This window comes from Rhinolophus sinicus, linkage group LG16, assembly GCF_036562045.2.
Source record: "Rhinolophus sinicus isolate RSC01 linkage group LG16, ASM3656204v1, whole genome shotgun sequence".
NCBI lineage: Eukaryota > Metazoa > Chordata > Mammalia > Chiroptera > Rhinolophidae > Rhinolophus > Rhinolophus sinicus.
In genome coordinates, this window is record NC_133765.1 from 16,203,145 (window position 1) to 16,215,980 (window position 12,836).

Consider the following 12,836-nt stretch of genomic DNA (forward strand, 5'->3'; position numbering starts at 1 on the left):
GTCCAGGAAAAGGTGAGCAAAGGTGGGTGGGCAATAAAATCAATAAACGAATAATAGGTAAATGGACACCACCCTCCTCCAACGTGGTCCCAGAAGACCCTCACCTATACTCCCCTTAAATTGAGGAGTTCTGGGGGTATGAGTGCCAGCTGGAAGAGGTCACATGCAATTTGGGGGGACATCCTTGTCTGAGGCCCAGCAGATAGGAAACAGTCAGAGCACAGGGGGGAAAGGCACTTTATTAAGAAAGCTTTGGCCAAGCCCCTGCCAGAGGAGCCCATCCTGGGGCACCCGGATGGGGTAGAAGCAGCCCTGCCGGGGGCCTATAAATATGTCTCTTCAGGCTACTGGAGTGCCCCTCGGATTCCCACCAGTGTGTGGGGTGGTGGGAGGCCATCAAAACCAGCTGACAGCTGAGGGGCTAGGGTCTGGGGAAGTTGGGGCAGGGGGCACAAGGAAGGGGAAGGTGGGAAAAGCCGAGCCCAGGGTGCAGAGCCCCCTGAGGAGCAGAGACCAGCCCTCCTCCCCAGGCTCAGGTCAACCAGATGCCCTGGGTCACGGCCAGTGGAAGTAGCCTGGGACTGTGGTCAAGAAAAGGAGACTCCAGCCAGAGGCACCAGGCCCTGGCCAATAAGAGGCAGCGAGAGCAGAAGTGCTTCTGGCCTCAGCCAGTGAGAAGGCAGCCCCAGACAAATGCACACTTGGCTAGTAGGAGGTGGTCTCTAGGTAGAATCCGCCAGTCCTGGTATTTGAGACCCAGGCTGGCGGGAACCCTCCATAACTGGGTCTATAGGAAGGGAGTCGCCAGCTAAGAGCCTGTCAGGCTTCGACCAATGGAATAGGGACTTCCCGCCGAAGCGGGAGCTCCAATCAGAGAGCTGCGGTCTAGGCCTGAGCCAATAAGACGCAGCCTCTCTCCCTGCCGCTCGGGCCTCGGCCTGCGCAAGGCTACGGCGCGCAGGCAGCCGCGGGAGGCGCCCACCAGGCGCGCAACGCAGGGGGCAAGCAGCGCTGCGAAGCCAAGGGAAGCTGCGGGCGCGGCCGGCCGCCGCCTGCTACAGAGTGGGTGCACCTGCCTTGCCCAACTCTACCCCGGCTTCCCGGCTTTTCTTGCGCGGTGGCTTCTGGATGGGGGTCTTCTTCCGGGGGGTGTCTGGTACGGGCGCGCTGGCCGCCACCTTCTCGGACCCTGGGGCCTCGGGCGCTGGGGGCGCGCGGGCCGGTGAGGCGGGCAGAACCGAGCGCTTGGCCTTCTGCGGAGGCGCTGGCTTCTCCCTGGGGCCCTGTGCGCCTGGGGGCCCCTCGGCGCGGCCCAGGCTGCGAGTCTTGTCGCGTAGCTCCGCGGCAAGCATGGAGGCGGCCTCTGGCGCGCTGCGCGGGGGACCGCCAGCGTCCGTGGGCTCCGAGAGGCCAGGGCCGCGCCCCCGCGCCCGAGCCCGAGGCGGTGAGGGCGCCGCTAGGGCTGTCCCCTCTTCAGCCAGCCCCGGGGACCGTGGAGTCGGGTCACGGGCCCGGGGGCTGCCAGGCTCGTCCGGTCGCGCAGACGTGTCGCTGGGCGTCCGTTTCCTCTTGCTGGGACTGGGTGCCGCTTCGGGGCCCGGGGGTGCCGGGGAGGGTGCACGGGCAGCGGCGGCGGCGCCGTGCTTGCCGTGAATCCAGGACACCTTGGGCTTGGTGGCGGGGTCGGGTGGCGGCGGTTTCCTGCGCTCGGGAGATGGCGAAAGCGACAGGCCCCCAGCCTCTCCCCGGGCCCGGGCCGGCCGGGCCTCGCGCCGGGCCACGCGTGCGTACAGTGCCCCGCCAGGCCCCTCCACGCTGGACGCTGACCGCTCGCTATCAGAGGACGCGGGGAGGGGCGTTGCCTCCTCCGAGGACACCAGCGCAGGAGATGGCGCCTGTGCCTCAGCAGGGGCGATGGGGACCTCTGTGTCCCGGCTCTCGGTTGCTGCCTCTGACGAAAGAAAAATGGGCCGTCCAGCTTCCAGGCACAAACCCTCACCTTCCCGCCTCCTCCTTTTCCTCTCTCCACCCTGGGTCGTGCTCAGTCGTGCTGGCCATGCCTGGCGCATTCAATAACCACAAACCTATTTCTTAGCCCCAGAGCATGTGGCTGATTTCGGGGGGGGGTGGGGGAGTAGGGTGGGAGGGGGCTGAGAGACACATTCCCAGCTGAAGCCCCAACCTCAGCCTGGCCTGGAAGACCTCCCCCACCACATCCCCAGCCTAGGGGACCACCATCATCAAATGTGACCCTTGAACACCTGTAAGGTGACTGATTAATTATCCTTCTTTAAGATATAAGGTTTCTAAGGTTAGTCACCTGCCCAAGGTGACCCAGGGGATGGTCAGGGGAGGAAAGAGGCCAGAATCCCACCCAGTCAGGGTCCTTCTTGCTGTATATGGAGCAAAGCTTCAGGCAAAGGCACCCATATCTTGTGGACCTCTCCTCCTGTTTCCTCTGCCACCTCCTACCCAGGCCCAGACATTCTTTCTGCCTGGTCTCACCCAGTGAAGCCAGGCTGCGGTTAGACAAAGGAGAGTCCCCCCATCTCCCCAGATCCCACTGCAGTTTGATGCTAAGCAGTACAGAACCCGGCTCTGCAGCCTCAGTGTGTCCAACCCCCAGGTAACAGCATCACCTTGCCCTTCCTCTCCATGGTCCCCCAGAGCACAAAAGGCTTTTAAGCTAGAACATTTCACTGGTCTGGAGTGAGGCCCAGAGTGGTACTCACCCTCGTGGGGTACACAGTACACGGGGCCTTCATCGGTGGTGTCGAAGGAGGAGAAGGAGGCCCGGGAGGACCATGATGGCGAGGGCTGCTCTAGCCCTGAGGGTGGTTCCAGGAAGCTACAGTTGAGTGTGTTATCCAGGTCGTGATGGGCCACTGGGGAAGGAGGGAGGCATGGCTGCCAGGGACCCCACCTGCCCCAGCCTGTGCCCTGCCACAAATGATGGAGCACCAGCCCTACCCTAAGTCTGTGGGTAGGACAGACAATTCAACAGGCAGAATGATGCTAGGCCAAGACCGGAGAATGGGTAGCAGTGAACCCAGAAAAGAATATACTCAAAGGTCTAAGGCTAGTGTGTGCCACCAGCGAGTTGAAAAAGGTTGAATTTAAATGTTGGGAAAAGAGACAAAGCCGAATAGAACACCTGGCTGGGACAGGCCACCAGTCTCTAGGCCATGCTTCAGACTCTGCCTTGTGGGACCCAGGGAGCCTTGGAGCATTTTTGAGCCCAAATATTCAGTGGTGAGACTGCCTTTGGCTCAGCCCATCTCGACAGGCTGTACCCCAAGGCTTGGACTCCACAAATGCAGACCCTACAATGGGGGAATCCCAGAGGCTGGCTGGCCTGTCTGCCATTTCAGAGATGGGATGTGGACACAGATACACCTGTGTCCAAAGATCCCACTCTGCTGGGTGGGCCAAGGGGTTTCTCAACTGTCTCCATCTTTACTTACCAGAAAACTTAGCTCCCCCTTCCTCTCATCTTTAGAAACAAGTGGGTGAGAGAAAGTCCACCCATAGTGTGTGTCAGTGCAGAGGGAGCGAAGCAGCACTTTACACCCCCCTCCCACACAGGGTCCTGAGGTAAAGTGGGGGGCCCAGGGACCACCCTGTACACTTTCCAAGAAGGACCCAGGGCACTGCAGGGTGTACAGGTAGGGGGTGGGTCTTTTTCTTGTGCCATCAATTCCCTGGCACAGGTGTCCCACAGTTCACCTGCAGCTCCAAGTGAATGCACCAGGCCTTAGAGGGTACTTACAGACTGCAGGGGGCCTGCTCAACCCAGAGGTCCACACATCCTCACCGCACCCCATATGCAATCACACAGGGACACGGCCCAAGGCCTCCCAGATACGCCTGCACATTAGGCCTCCTACCTTCCTCCCTGGGCTCGCGCATGTCATCATTCCCTCTTTCCTTCCCTCTGGTCGCACCCCCCATGCCCACCCACAACACTCAAGGCCCTGTGTTTCCCACACGGACCCCTTCACACCCTTTTCCCAGCAGCCTCCTGCGTCGGAAGATATTCCCCCAGAGGCCTCGTGCCGGCATTCTTACCTACGACTTTGGGGAGCTTCTGCCTGCGGAGCGGGATCCGGGGCAGCTTCATGCTGATTCGGCTGAAGCGCCCGCACAGTCGTTGCGGCGCCTTTTTCCGCCCAAGCGAGAGCTCCCTGCGGGGGCGGGGCCTGAGGTAAGGGGCGGGGCCTGGAGAGGGAGGTTCGATCTCGGCGGGAGCCGAAACACGGAGAGGGAGGGGCCTGAGCTAAAGAGAGGGCAGGGCCACGCCCCAGGGGCGTGAACCCTGGATAGAACCGGACTCCGTCGGGTCTCACCCGCGCGCGGTGTCCTTGCCGCGGCAGGCGCAGCAGCAGCCGAGCAGCGAGAGCAGCAGACCGAGGAGCAGGGCGAGCAGTGCGCCTGCGCCCATCACGCCCTTGCGCTGGTTGGTCTCTGTGGAGGGCATAAGGTCAGGACCGGTTACCCCACTGGCACACCGACTTACCCCACAACGGGATTCCCCCCCACTCACCCAGACGGCAAGCACCGGTGACCGGATCGCAAGAGTCCTCATGGCAGCTGCAGGCCTGTGCGCAGTCCACGCCGTGGAGCCCCGGCGGGCACGTCAGATTACAGCTGCGGTGGGGCACAGGGTCAGGGAGGACGACAGCGGCCCTCCTTGATGCCTCCGGCCCTCGCCTCTGCGGACAGCCAGCCCCAGTCCCGGTGCTTCATTCTCTAGGAACTGATGCCCACCCTCATCTCCGGGCACACAATAGGCGATCAGTGTTTGGGATATGAATGTGTGCAGACCAGAGGGAAAGGTCTGGGGGATGGGCCGTGGTCACCAGGCCGCAGTGCCCATTTCTGGGGCTGACTCGTGTGGGTGGGAAGAGGGGCTGCCAGACCAGACCCTTGGCTGTAAGTGGAAGTCCCTGCTTGCTCTATATATTAGCTCGGGGTCCCTTCAGCCCTACAGTCCTTAGAACCCCACTGACCACAGGCTGAACTAGTCTCCGGATCCCACTCAGAGAGCCGGCTCCACACTAAGGCAGGAAACTGCCCCCAAGAGCCTTTGTCACTCCCTAGCTAAGGTAAGGGGGTCAAAGCTGAAGGACCAAGCCTGGGTCCCAACTTATTGGCCAACACAGCAGCACCTGGGGTCTGGCTGGAGCCCTGTGTCGGGTACATATCCCCAACCCCATTAGGTCCCCGGGCACTCACTGGGGCCCGTGGACGCCAGGTCTGCACAAGCAACGCCCCGACTGGAAGTCGCAGTGGCCGCTGCCGCAGTCGGCGCACACGAATGCGCAGTCCTCGCCGTAAGTGCCATTGCTGCACTTGGTCTCGCACCTCGGAACGCGAGAATGGGGCGTCAGCGGAAATGGAGGCAAAAGAACCCAAAGCCCATAGTGCCCTCCGTGGAGGGCATGGAGGAGGAGGGGCTGAGGCCTATTCCGGCACGGGCTGCTCACCGGTCGCCGATCCAGCCCGCGTTGCAGCGTGTGCACTTGCCAGTGACGTGATTGCAGGCGTGCCCATCGCGACACGGCGGGCAGCGGTGGCCGCAGCCCTCGCCGTAGAAACCAGTGGCGCACGGCTGGTCACACTTCGTGCCGTTCCAGCCGGGCTCACAGGTCAGGCAGCGGCCTTCCGCCACGGTGCATGGCTGCTGGCCCTTGCACTGGCCGCATCTGGGGAAGAGGCTGGAGGCTAGGTGGGGCCCGGAGCCGCCCTACCTCTGCCCCCTTCGGCGTCCCACCCTACCCCTCCCTTCTCCCGAGCCGGGTGACCACGCTTACCGGCGACGGCAGCCCAGGCCGTAGAAACCCGCAGGGCACGGCTCCCGGCAGTACTTGCCACGGTAGCCCGGCTCGCAGGCGCACGTGCCGTCCACAGGGTGGCAGCGGCCGTGGAAGCACTGGCAGTAGCGCTCGCAGCGCGCGCCGAACGTGCGCTCACGGCACTGGCAGCGGCCGCTCTGTTGCTCGCATGGCGAGGTGTTGCAGGCGCACTGATTGTTGCAGCTGCGGCCCCACCAGCCTGCGTGGCACAGGCACGCGCCTGTCTGTGGATCGCAGCGCGACGTGGCGCTGCAGTAGCACGCGCTGGCGCACTGCGCGCCCCACCAGCCAGGCTCGCAGCGACACGCGCCGCTCCGCGGGTGGCACGAGCCGTGCTGGCACTGGCACGCATGCTCACAGCGTGCTCCCCAGCGCCGCGCGTGACACGTACACTGGCCTGTCACGTCCTCGCACTGCCCGTGCGGGTGGCAGACACACAATTCCTTGCAGTCGGGGCCCCAGAACTGGCGCGGGCACTCTGCAGGGGCGAGCGGAGAGGGAGGAGCCCGGATCCATACTGAACCTGCCTCTGAGGACCCGCCCCCATGCTGGATCCAGTCCCCGGAGCAGACGCCGCCCCACTCTGGCCCCGCCTCCTCACTCACATGCTCCGCCTCCCCGCTCAGGCCCCCCAGCCTCTGTAGGATCCCGTCCCACTACCCAGCGCCCACTGGGATCTGCGCTCACTGGTGTCGCAGGTGGCACCGAAGTAGCCATGGCGGCAGCGGCACTCCCCCGGCCGCACGCACACCTCGTTCTCCGAGCACGTGGAGTTGCCTTCGCACACCGCTGCAGATGAAAGGGGCCCGAGTTGCCGTGCGTCCAACCCCCAACCACTGCCCAGATCCCCAGGATGGCCCACTCACCGATCCCACACTCGTCCCCCTGCTGCCTCCAGCCGGTGCAGCACATGGGCTCCTGGGAGCTGCAGGCAGAAAGAGGGCGCCTGAGCCCCAATCCCATCCTCGGCTGGGGCTCCCCAGTAACCTTCACTCTGCCCTGGGGAGGTGGTTATTAAGGCCCTGCGATGTGCCAGGTACTGTTGTAGGTTTTAGGCTTGGGCGAGTCCCAGCGAATAAGAAAGACACAAATTCCAGTCCCCAGGGATCTGATACTGGGAGGTAGCAGAGGGCAGACCACCAACAGACCTAACCTTCAAGAACCTCCCAGTCCCCTCTCTAAGAGGTCTCCCCACTCTCCACATCCCACCTTATTCTTCTGTGCCCTCCTCCCTCTTCCAGTAGGCTGCATTCCAGGAGGGGCAGCAGTGAGGTGGTGACTGGGGAGAGATCCCTGGGCCTCCTGGACCTGCTCAAGCATGGCACCCCTGGAGTGGGGGCCGAGCCTGATGGGCGTCAAGGATCCAGATGTGACAGGACCTGGACAGCACCTGGACTGGCTAGGTCAGACAGACACACCTGGATGCAGAGTTGGGGCTAAATTCCAAGGCAGGTGTGCAGTCTCTGGGTGAGGTGGGTGTGGACACAGTGAGGTGTCCAATCAGTGGAGGGGCACACCTGGGGAGACCTCCATGAGCATGAGGAAGGTAAAACTGAGGGCTCCAGAGCGCCAGAGCAAGACTTGGGGTGGAGGAAGGAGATATTAGAGCATCTACTTATACGTTTTAAAAATCTTGTTTAATTTTATTTGGCTTTACAAGGTACACGATGTTACCTCAGTAGGAGGTAAATAATTTGTAATTGTCACATTTCAAGGTAGTACAGCCTCCAACACCCTGGGCTGATGGGGTATGTGGTCACAAAGCTTTGGGGGCCCTGCTGGAGTGAAGGAGAGCAGAGTTGTGATGGGGTGTGCCCACATTTGGGGGGCAAAGGAGGCTGAGAAGGAACAGACACTCAGGCTGCAGGTTCATAGGGTCTCATCAGACTTAGAAGAACTTTGTCCAAATCCTAAAGGCACATAGCAACCATTCACGCTTTAGAGAAAAGGTGTGTGCTTCTTCAGAAGGATCTGAATCTAGAACTGGGTTGTGGTGGTGGAAGGAGGTTGGGGGGGAGGGGCCGAGGACCCTGGGAGAGTGGGCCAAGCTGGGAAGGGCAAGGCTGCAGCCGCCCCATATCACGGCCCTCAGAAGACATGTCCAACCATTCCCCAGCTTGAGGACATCAGCATACCCTGTATGGGGCCCAGGGCCCCATCCCACTGAAAGAGCTTGATTCTCCCGTAGGCCTAAGATGTGGGACCTGGGGAGCAGTACCCATAAAATCTAAACTGGAGGGAAGGGGTCCAGCTTATTTTCCACAAATAGAACTGGAGGCCTGACACAGGAACACAAAGCAGGGCTGACTTCTCCTGACCTACTGTCTGTACCCCCCAATGTCTGTACCTTCCCAGCCCTGCCCCAGGGTCCCCTGTGCCCATTTGCCAGTAGACCCAGGTCTGCAGGCCCATTACCCTCCTGCCTTTTCTGCTAGTTCTGAACCCAGATCTCTGGGATGAGAGCCTCTGCAGTGTCCTCCTGCAGACAGCTTCGCCAGGTGGCCTGCTGGGGTGACCCTGGAAGCACGAAGCACCTTCTGCACTGGCCACATGGCTCTGTGGATAGGAGCTTGGTTTTAGGGCCCCGCTAAGCTGGTTTTGATGCCTGCGTCTGCCACTTGTTGCGTGACATGGGAATGGAACTTAACCTCTCTGAGTTTCAGGGTCTTTATCTGTAGAATAGGCCCCCATGGGTTTGGCAGGAGGCTTGAGAAAGCCAAGATGTGTCAAGCGTTTGGCATAAACTAAGAGCTCAGTCAAGGCTGCGGTCCCCTCTCCAGCCCACGCTGAGGAGGCCCCAGGAAGCCCCTGAGTTCACCTGGTCCCACCCAGAACAACCAGTCCCCAAGCACCAACCCAGTAGGATGGAGCCCATGTGGGTTCACCAAGAACAGGAAGACAAGCCTGTGGGACAGCTGTCTTTCCTTCTGGGAAGGGCTGGCACATAAGGCTGGGCTGGGGTGGCAAGCCCATTCTCCCAAGATCTTAAGAAAGTAAGATGAGGAGAAGAGATGGCCTTGTGCAGGGGGCAGTTCCCACACTCCAGCTATAAGTTGGTGAGACCCTAGGGGTCCTGGCTGGGCCCAGGCCCCTTGGCAAGCAGGCCATGCTGCAGCGTGCTCTCTCCATGTAGCACTGTTATTCCAAACTAAGCTGCCGTGATTTAAACCTAAACCGTGATCTTAAACCTGCCCATGACGCTGCAGCCAAGCCCGAGAGCACTGCTTCTCACTGTGCCAATGTCTGTCTCCATTCTCTCCCCAATCCAGCCAGGAGGTTCCTCTGCCTGCCACGTCACCTGAGGCCCCACACCTGCCCAGCTCCCCTCTGCCCCCTGGACACGCCTGCTCTGGTTTCTTCCCCACTTCTTTGCCCTCCCCTCCCCACCTCTCCTCTGTCCACAATAGCTCCCTCAAGTTCACTGGGTGCCCTCAAGACACTGACAATGCCTAGGAGCCCTCCAGGCGTCCCTCCTCCTAATACTGGACTCCTCTGATCTACTGTGAGCACTGGCTCCTCAGAGGCCACCTCCGTCACCACCCTTCTCCCATCCCTAGGCTCTCTGCATCTCAGGGAAGCCTTGTCCTTTCAGGCTGAGAGGCTGAATCCCCAGGGGCGTCCCTGACTCCACTCACAGCACACACACGATCCATGACTACCTCCCAGAATGAATCTAAGATGGGACAGGCCACTTCTCTCTCTGCCCTGCCCCAGCCCTGTGAGAGCCACCCCAGCTCTCCCTGGTTTCTCTAACTGACTCCCCAACTGGCCTCACCTTCCACCCTCCTGCCCCTGCCACCTGGCAGCCAACCCTGTTGAGATCCTGCCTCTCCTTTGTGCAAAGCTCCCAAGGATTCCCAGGGCCCTCAGACAAAAAGCCCAAGTCCTCAGAGCATTGGGCAGACACACCCCTGTGGTCGGCCCACCCTCACTCCAGCCTCCACACCAACCCCCTCCAAGCACTCATGGTCTTTCCTGCGCTTCCAGCAGGCCCTCTGTTCTCAGGGCTCCAGACACCACAGGGCTCTGCCTCCTCTCCTGCGGACCTCTGCCCACTCATCACCTCTCAGTCGGCCTCCCAGATCACCTTAAAGGAAACAGCACTCTCCAATTGAACACTTCCTCCCAGCACTTGCTAGATGTCAGATGACTTGCTGTAAGTCTCCTCCACCTCAGGAACTGGGTGTTTGTCATCCCTGCTGTATCCCTGTACCAACCTAGAGTCCTGACACACAGGAGGCGCATGGGATTTTACTGGCTGAGTGTTTGCTCCCCTGCCCTGGTCCTCCTGCCTCTGGGGAAAGGGAACTTCTGGTGAGAGCTGTGGGAGGGTGATGAAAGAGATGGTCCAGACCTGGTGAGTGGCTGTCCTTCCCATTAACTAGCTCCACACACGATGGCGGTCATCCCACCTCCACTCCAACTCCAACAAACCATCTGACAGAGGCAGAGACCGGCCCAGAGAGGTTAAGTGATTTGTCCAAGGCCACACAGGTGGGGAGAGGTAACACCAGGATCTGAAACCCAAACCTGGAAAAGGCCATCTGATGGGGAGGTCTCTGGGCAACGAGGAATGGGAGCAAAGGGCTCAGGCTCCCGACAGCTCGAGCCTGCCACCGGATCCCCCAGCACGGACCCCAACGGAAAGGACGGCTTAGGCAGATAGAGAGGGCTGGCGTCCATCGCGCCCTCCCCCTCTCCAGGCACGGCCCCGCCCGCCGCCGCCGCCGCCGCTGCATTCCTGGGGCCGGGGAGGCCCGGGAGGCCCGGGAGGCGGCAGCGGCGTCGATGCGATGCAGATGGCGGGCCAGGCCGGCCTCCGCCCCGGAGGCGGGGCTCGAAGCGGGGAGGGGTCTGCGCGCCTCGGGATCAGAGCTCGGAAACCCCGCGCGGCCGCCTCACAGCCTTGTCTGCCGCGACAGCCGAGCCCCCAGACGCGGCCTCCCAGGGAGGGCGCTGTGGCCCAGAGCGCCCCGACGGGACCCAGCCTGGAGCCCCGCGGCCGCCTCCCCAGCTTCCCGCCCGTGTGGCGCCTCCCAACACGTGCCAAGACACCCCCACTTATCGGTTCCTTAGCCCTCGCGTGGAGATATCCTAGACTTCGCGGTGGCCTCTGACCGGCCGATCAGGTCCTCCGACCCCTATGCCCAATCCTAGCGTTCTGTCCTCTGATCTTCGCAACTCCGCGCAAAGCCCTGGGCCCGCCGCCCTCCAGCAGGGCTTGTCCCCTGCCTATTACACACTTGCTTCCCCAGCCGCTTCCTCGAGGCGCCCCAGAATCCCACCCAGGAGTTCCACGTCCTCCCGACCCTGGTGCACGTCATTGTCCTCTCAATTCCCGCTTCTGATCCACTCTGAGCGCAGGCTCCTGGGTGCCCACCTCTATCACCACCCTTCTCCCACCGCACTCACTCTTTCTAAGACACAAATCTGTCCTTCCTCAAGATCTTCCCTGCTCCCAACTCTCTGGAGCGGAGCTCCATCTCCCCTCACCCCCTTGGCTGGACTCACACGTGTGCCCCGGGCCTTTGCACATGCCATTCTATCTGCTTGGAATTCCTCTGCCGGACTTCTCCCTACGGCCTTCTCAAACTGCCCAAGGTCCCTTTATCTAGGTCTGAAATCTCGTACACCGAGTGTCACCCCCTCTCGGCGTCCACTGCACTCTGTTTTCCCCTCAGCTGACTCCTGATCCAGGGTATACCATCTGATGCTCCGTCGTGGCCGGCGACCAGCCTCGGCCTGGAGCGCAGCAGGCGTCATGGGGGGGTGGCTGAAGGGGCCGGTACCTTTGGCGTAGGAAGGTCCCGGGTGCTCCCCCCTCGGAACGCCAGGCTCCCCCTCCCTCCGAGAGTCCCCCTCGACCCCCTCCCCCAGCCAGGCCGGGCTCCTACCCGGGCGCACGGCATACGTTGCGGCCGCGCGGGTTCAGCTCCTGGGGCGCCGCGGGGCCGGGCAGCAGCCAGAGCAGCAGCAGCAGCAGCAGTGGCGGCAGCGGCGGCGGCAGCGACGGCAGCGGCGGCAGCGGCGGCTCCCCGGCTACCCGGCGCCGCGCCGGCCCGGCCCCCCGGGGCCCTGCGCCCTCCATGCGGCGCGGGGCAGGCGCGGGGAGGGCGCGGGTGCGGCCGCAGCAAGAGCGGCCGGAAGCGGAGTGCGCGGCCGGGCGGGGGGGCTGCAGGAGGGGCGCCGGGCCGGGCAGGAAATTCCACATCGGCTCCCTGATCCCGGGCCAGCCGCGGCCGGCCAGGCGGCAGCGCCCGCCCCACGCGCCAGACCCCACCCTCCGGCCGCGCCACCGCCCCTCCGCGCGGCCCCCGCCCCCACGCGGCCGTTCTCAAACTTGAGGGCTAACTTGGAAGGTGCCGGCTGAGCGGTGGTGGAGAGAAGGGGACCGCAGGGGCCTGCCCATGGAATCCCGCGTTCCCAGGCCTTTCGCTTTCCTCCCCAGCCAGCCACCTTCTGGACACAGAGCTCACAGAGAGGCCAGGCCGAGGGCGGGAAGGGAGTGGGGGATAAGGGCGCGACGCACCAAAGACCCCCTCGCCACCAACGCCTCAGAACCGGCCAGAGTAGGGCGGCCCGCAGACGACCCAGATCAAGGCCACAAGCCTGCCTCTGCTCCTCCCCCCGCACCCACTCCTTGAAACCCTTTGGTACCGGTTGGGCGGTCAGCTCCTCCCGCGCACTTTATGCAATCAAAGCCTGCGGGGACGGTCCCCCAACAGGATGCTTGACGCCTGTGGGTAGACTTGGTCTGGACCAGAGGCCTGGGCGAAGGGCATCTCTGTAGGGATGGACTGGAGAGATGCCTGGTAGGTAGAATGGCCCAGCCATGGGCTCCCATGGGATGTGGGAGTAAATAGAGCTCCAGGACCGAAATCCTGCAATCCTTGGCGAGGTGAAAAGGGTCTGGGAGCCTGAAAGGGATTCTGCTTGAAAAGGCTGCTGGATCACCAGAGGGAAAAGTCCAGCTGGTTGGAG

The 12,836-nt window shown here is 62.4% G+C and overlaps 1 protein-coding gene across 1 annotated transcript; it reads right to left on the reverse strand.

Annotated features, from left to right (window-relative positions):
* Positions 1-220: 220 nt before the first annotated feature.
* On the reverse strand, positions 221-12,095 carry SCARF2 (scavenger receptor class F member 2). The gene is made up of 11 exons (XM_074321727.1): positions 11,750-12,095; positions 6,722-6,780; positions 6,543-6,644; positions 5,814-6,333; positions 5,487-5,705; positions 5,236-5,364; positions 4,544-4,647; positions 4,347-4,464; positions 4,069-4,184; positions 2,733-2,885; positions 221-1,951 (listed from the first exon to the last, which is right to left on the reverse strand). The coding sequence occupies exons 1-11, from the start codon at positions 12,064-12,066 to the stop codon at positions 1,056-1,058; spliced, it is 2,733 nt and encodes a 910-aa protein (XP_074177828.1). The 5' UTR covers positions 12,067-12,095; the 3' UTR covers positions 221-1,055.
* Positions 12,096-12,836: the final 741 nt, after the last annotated feature.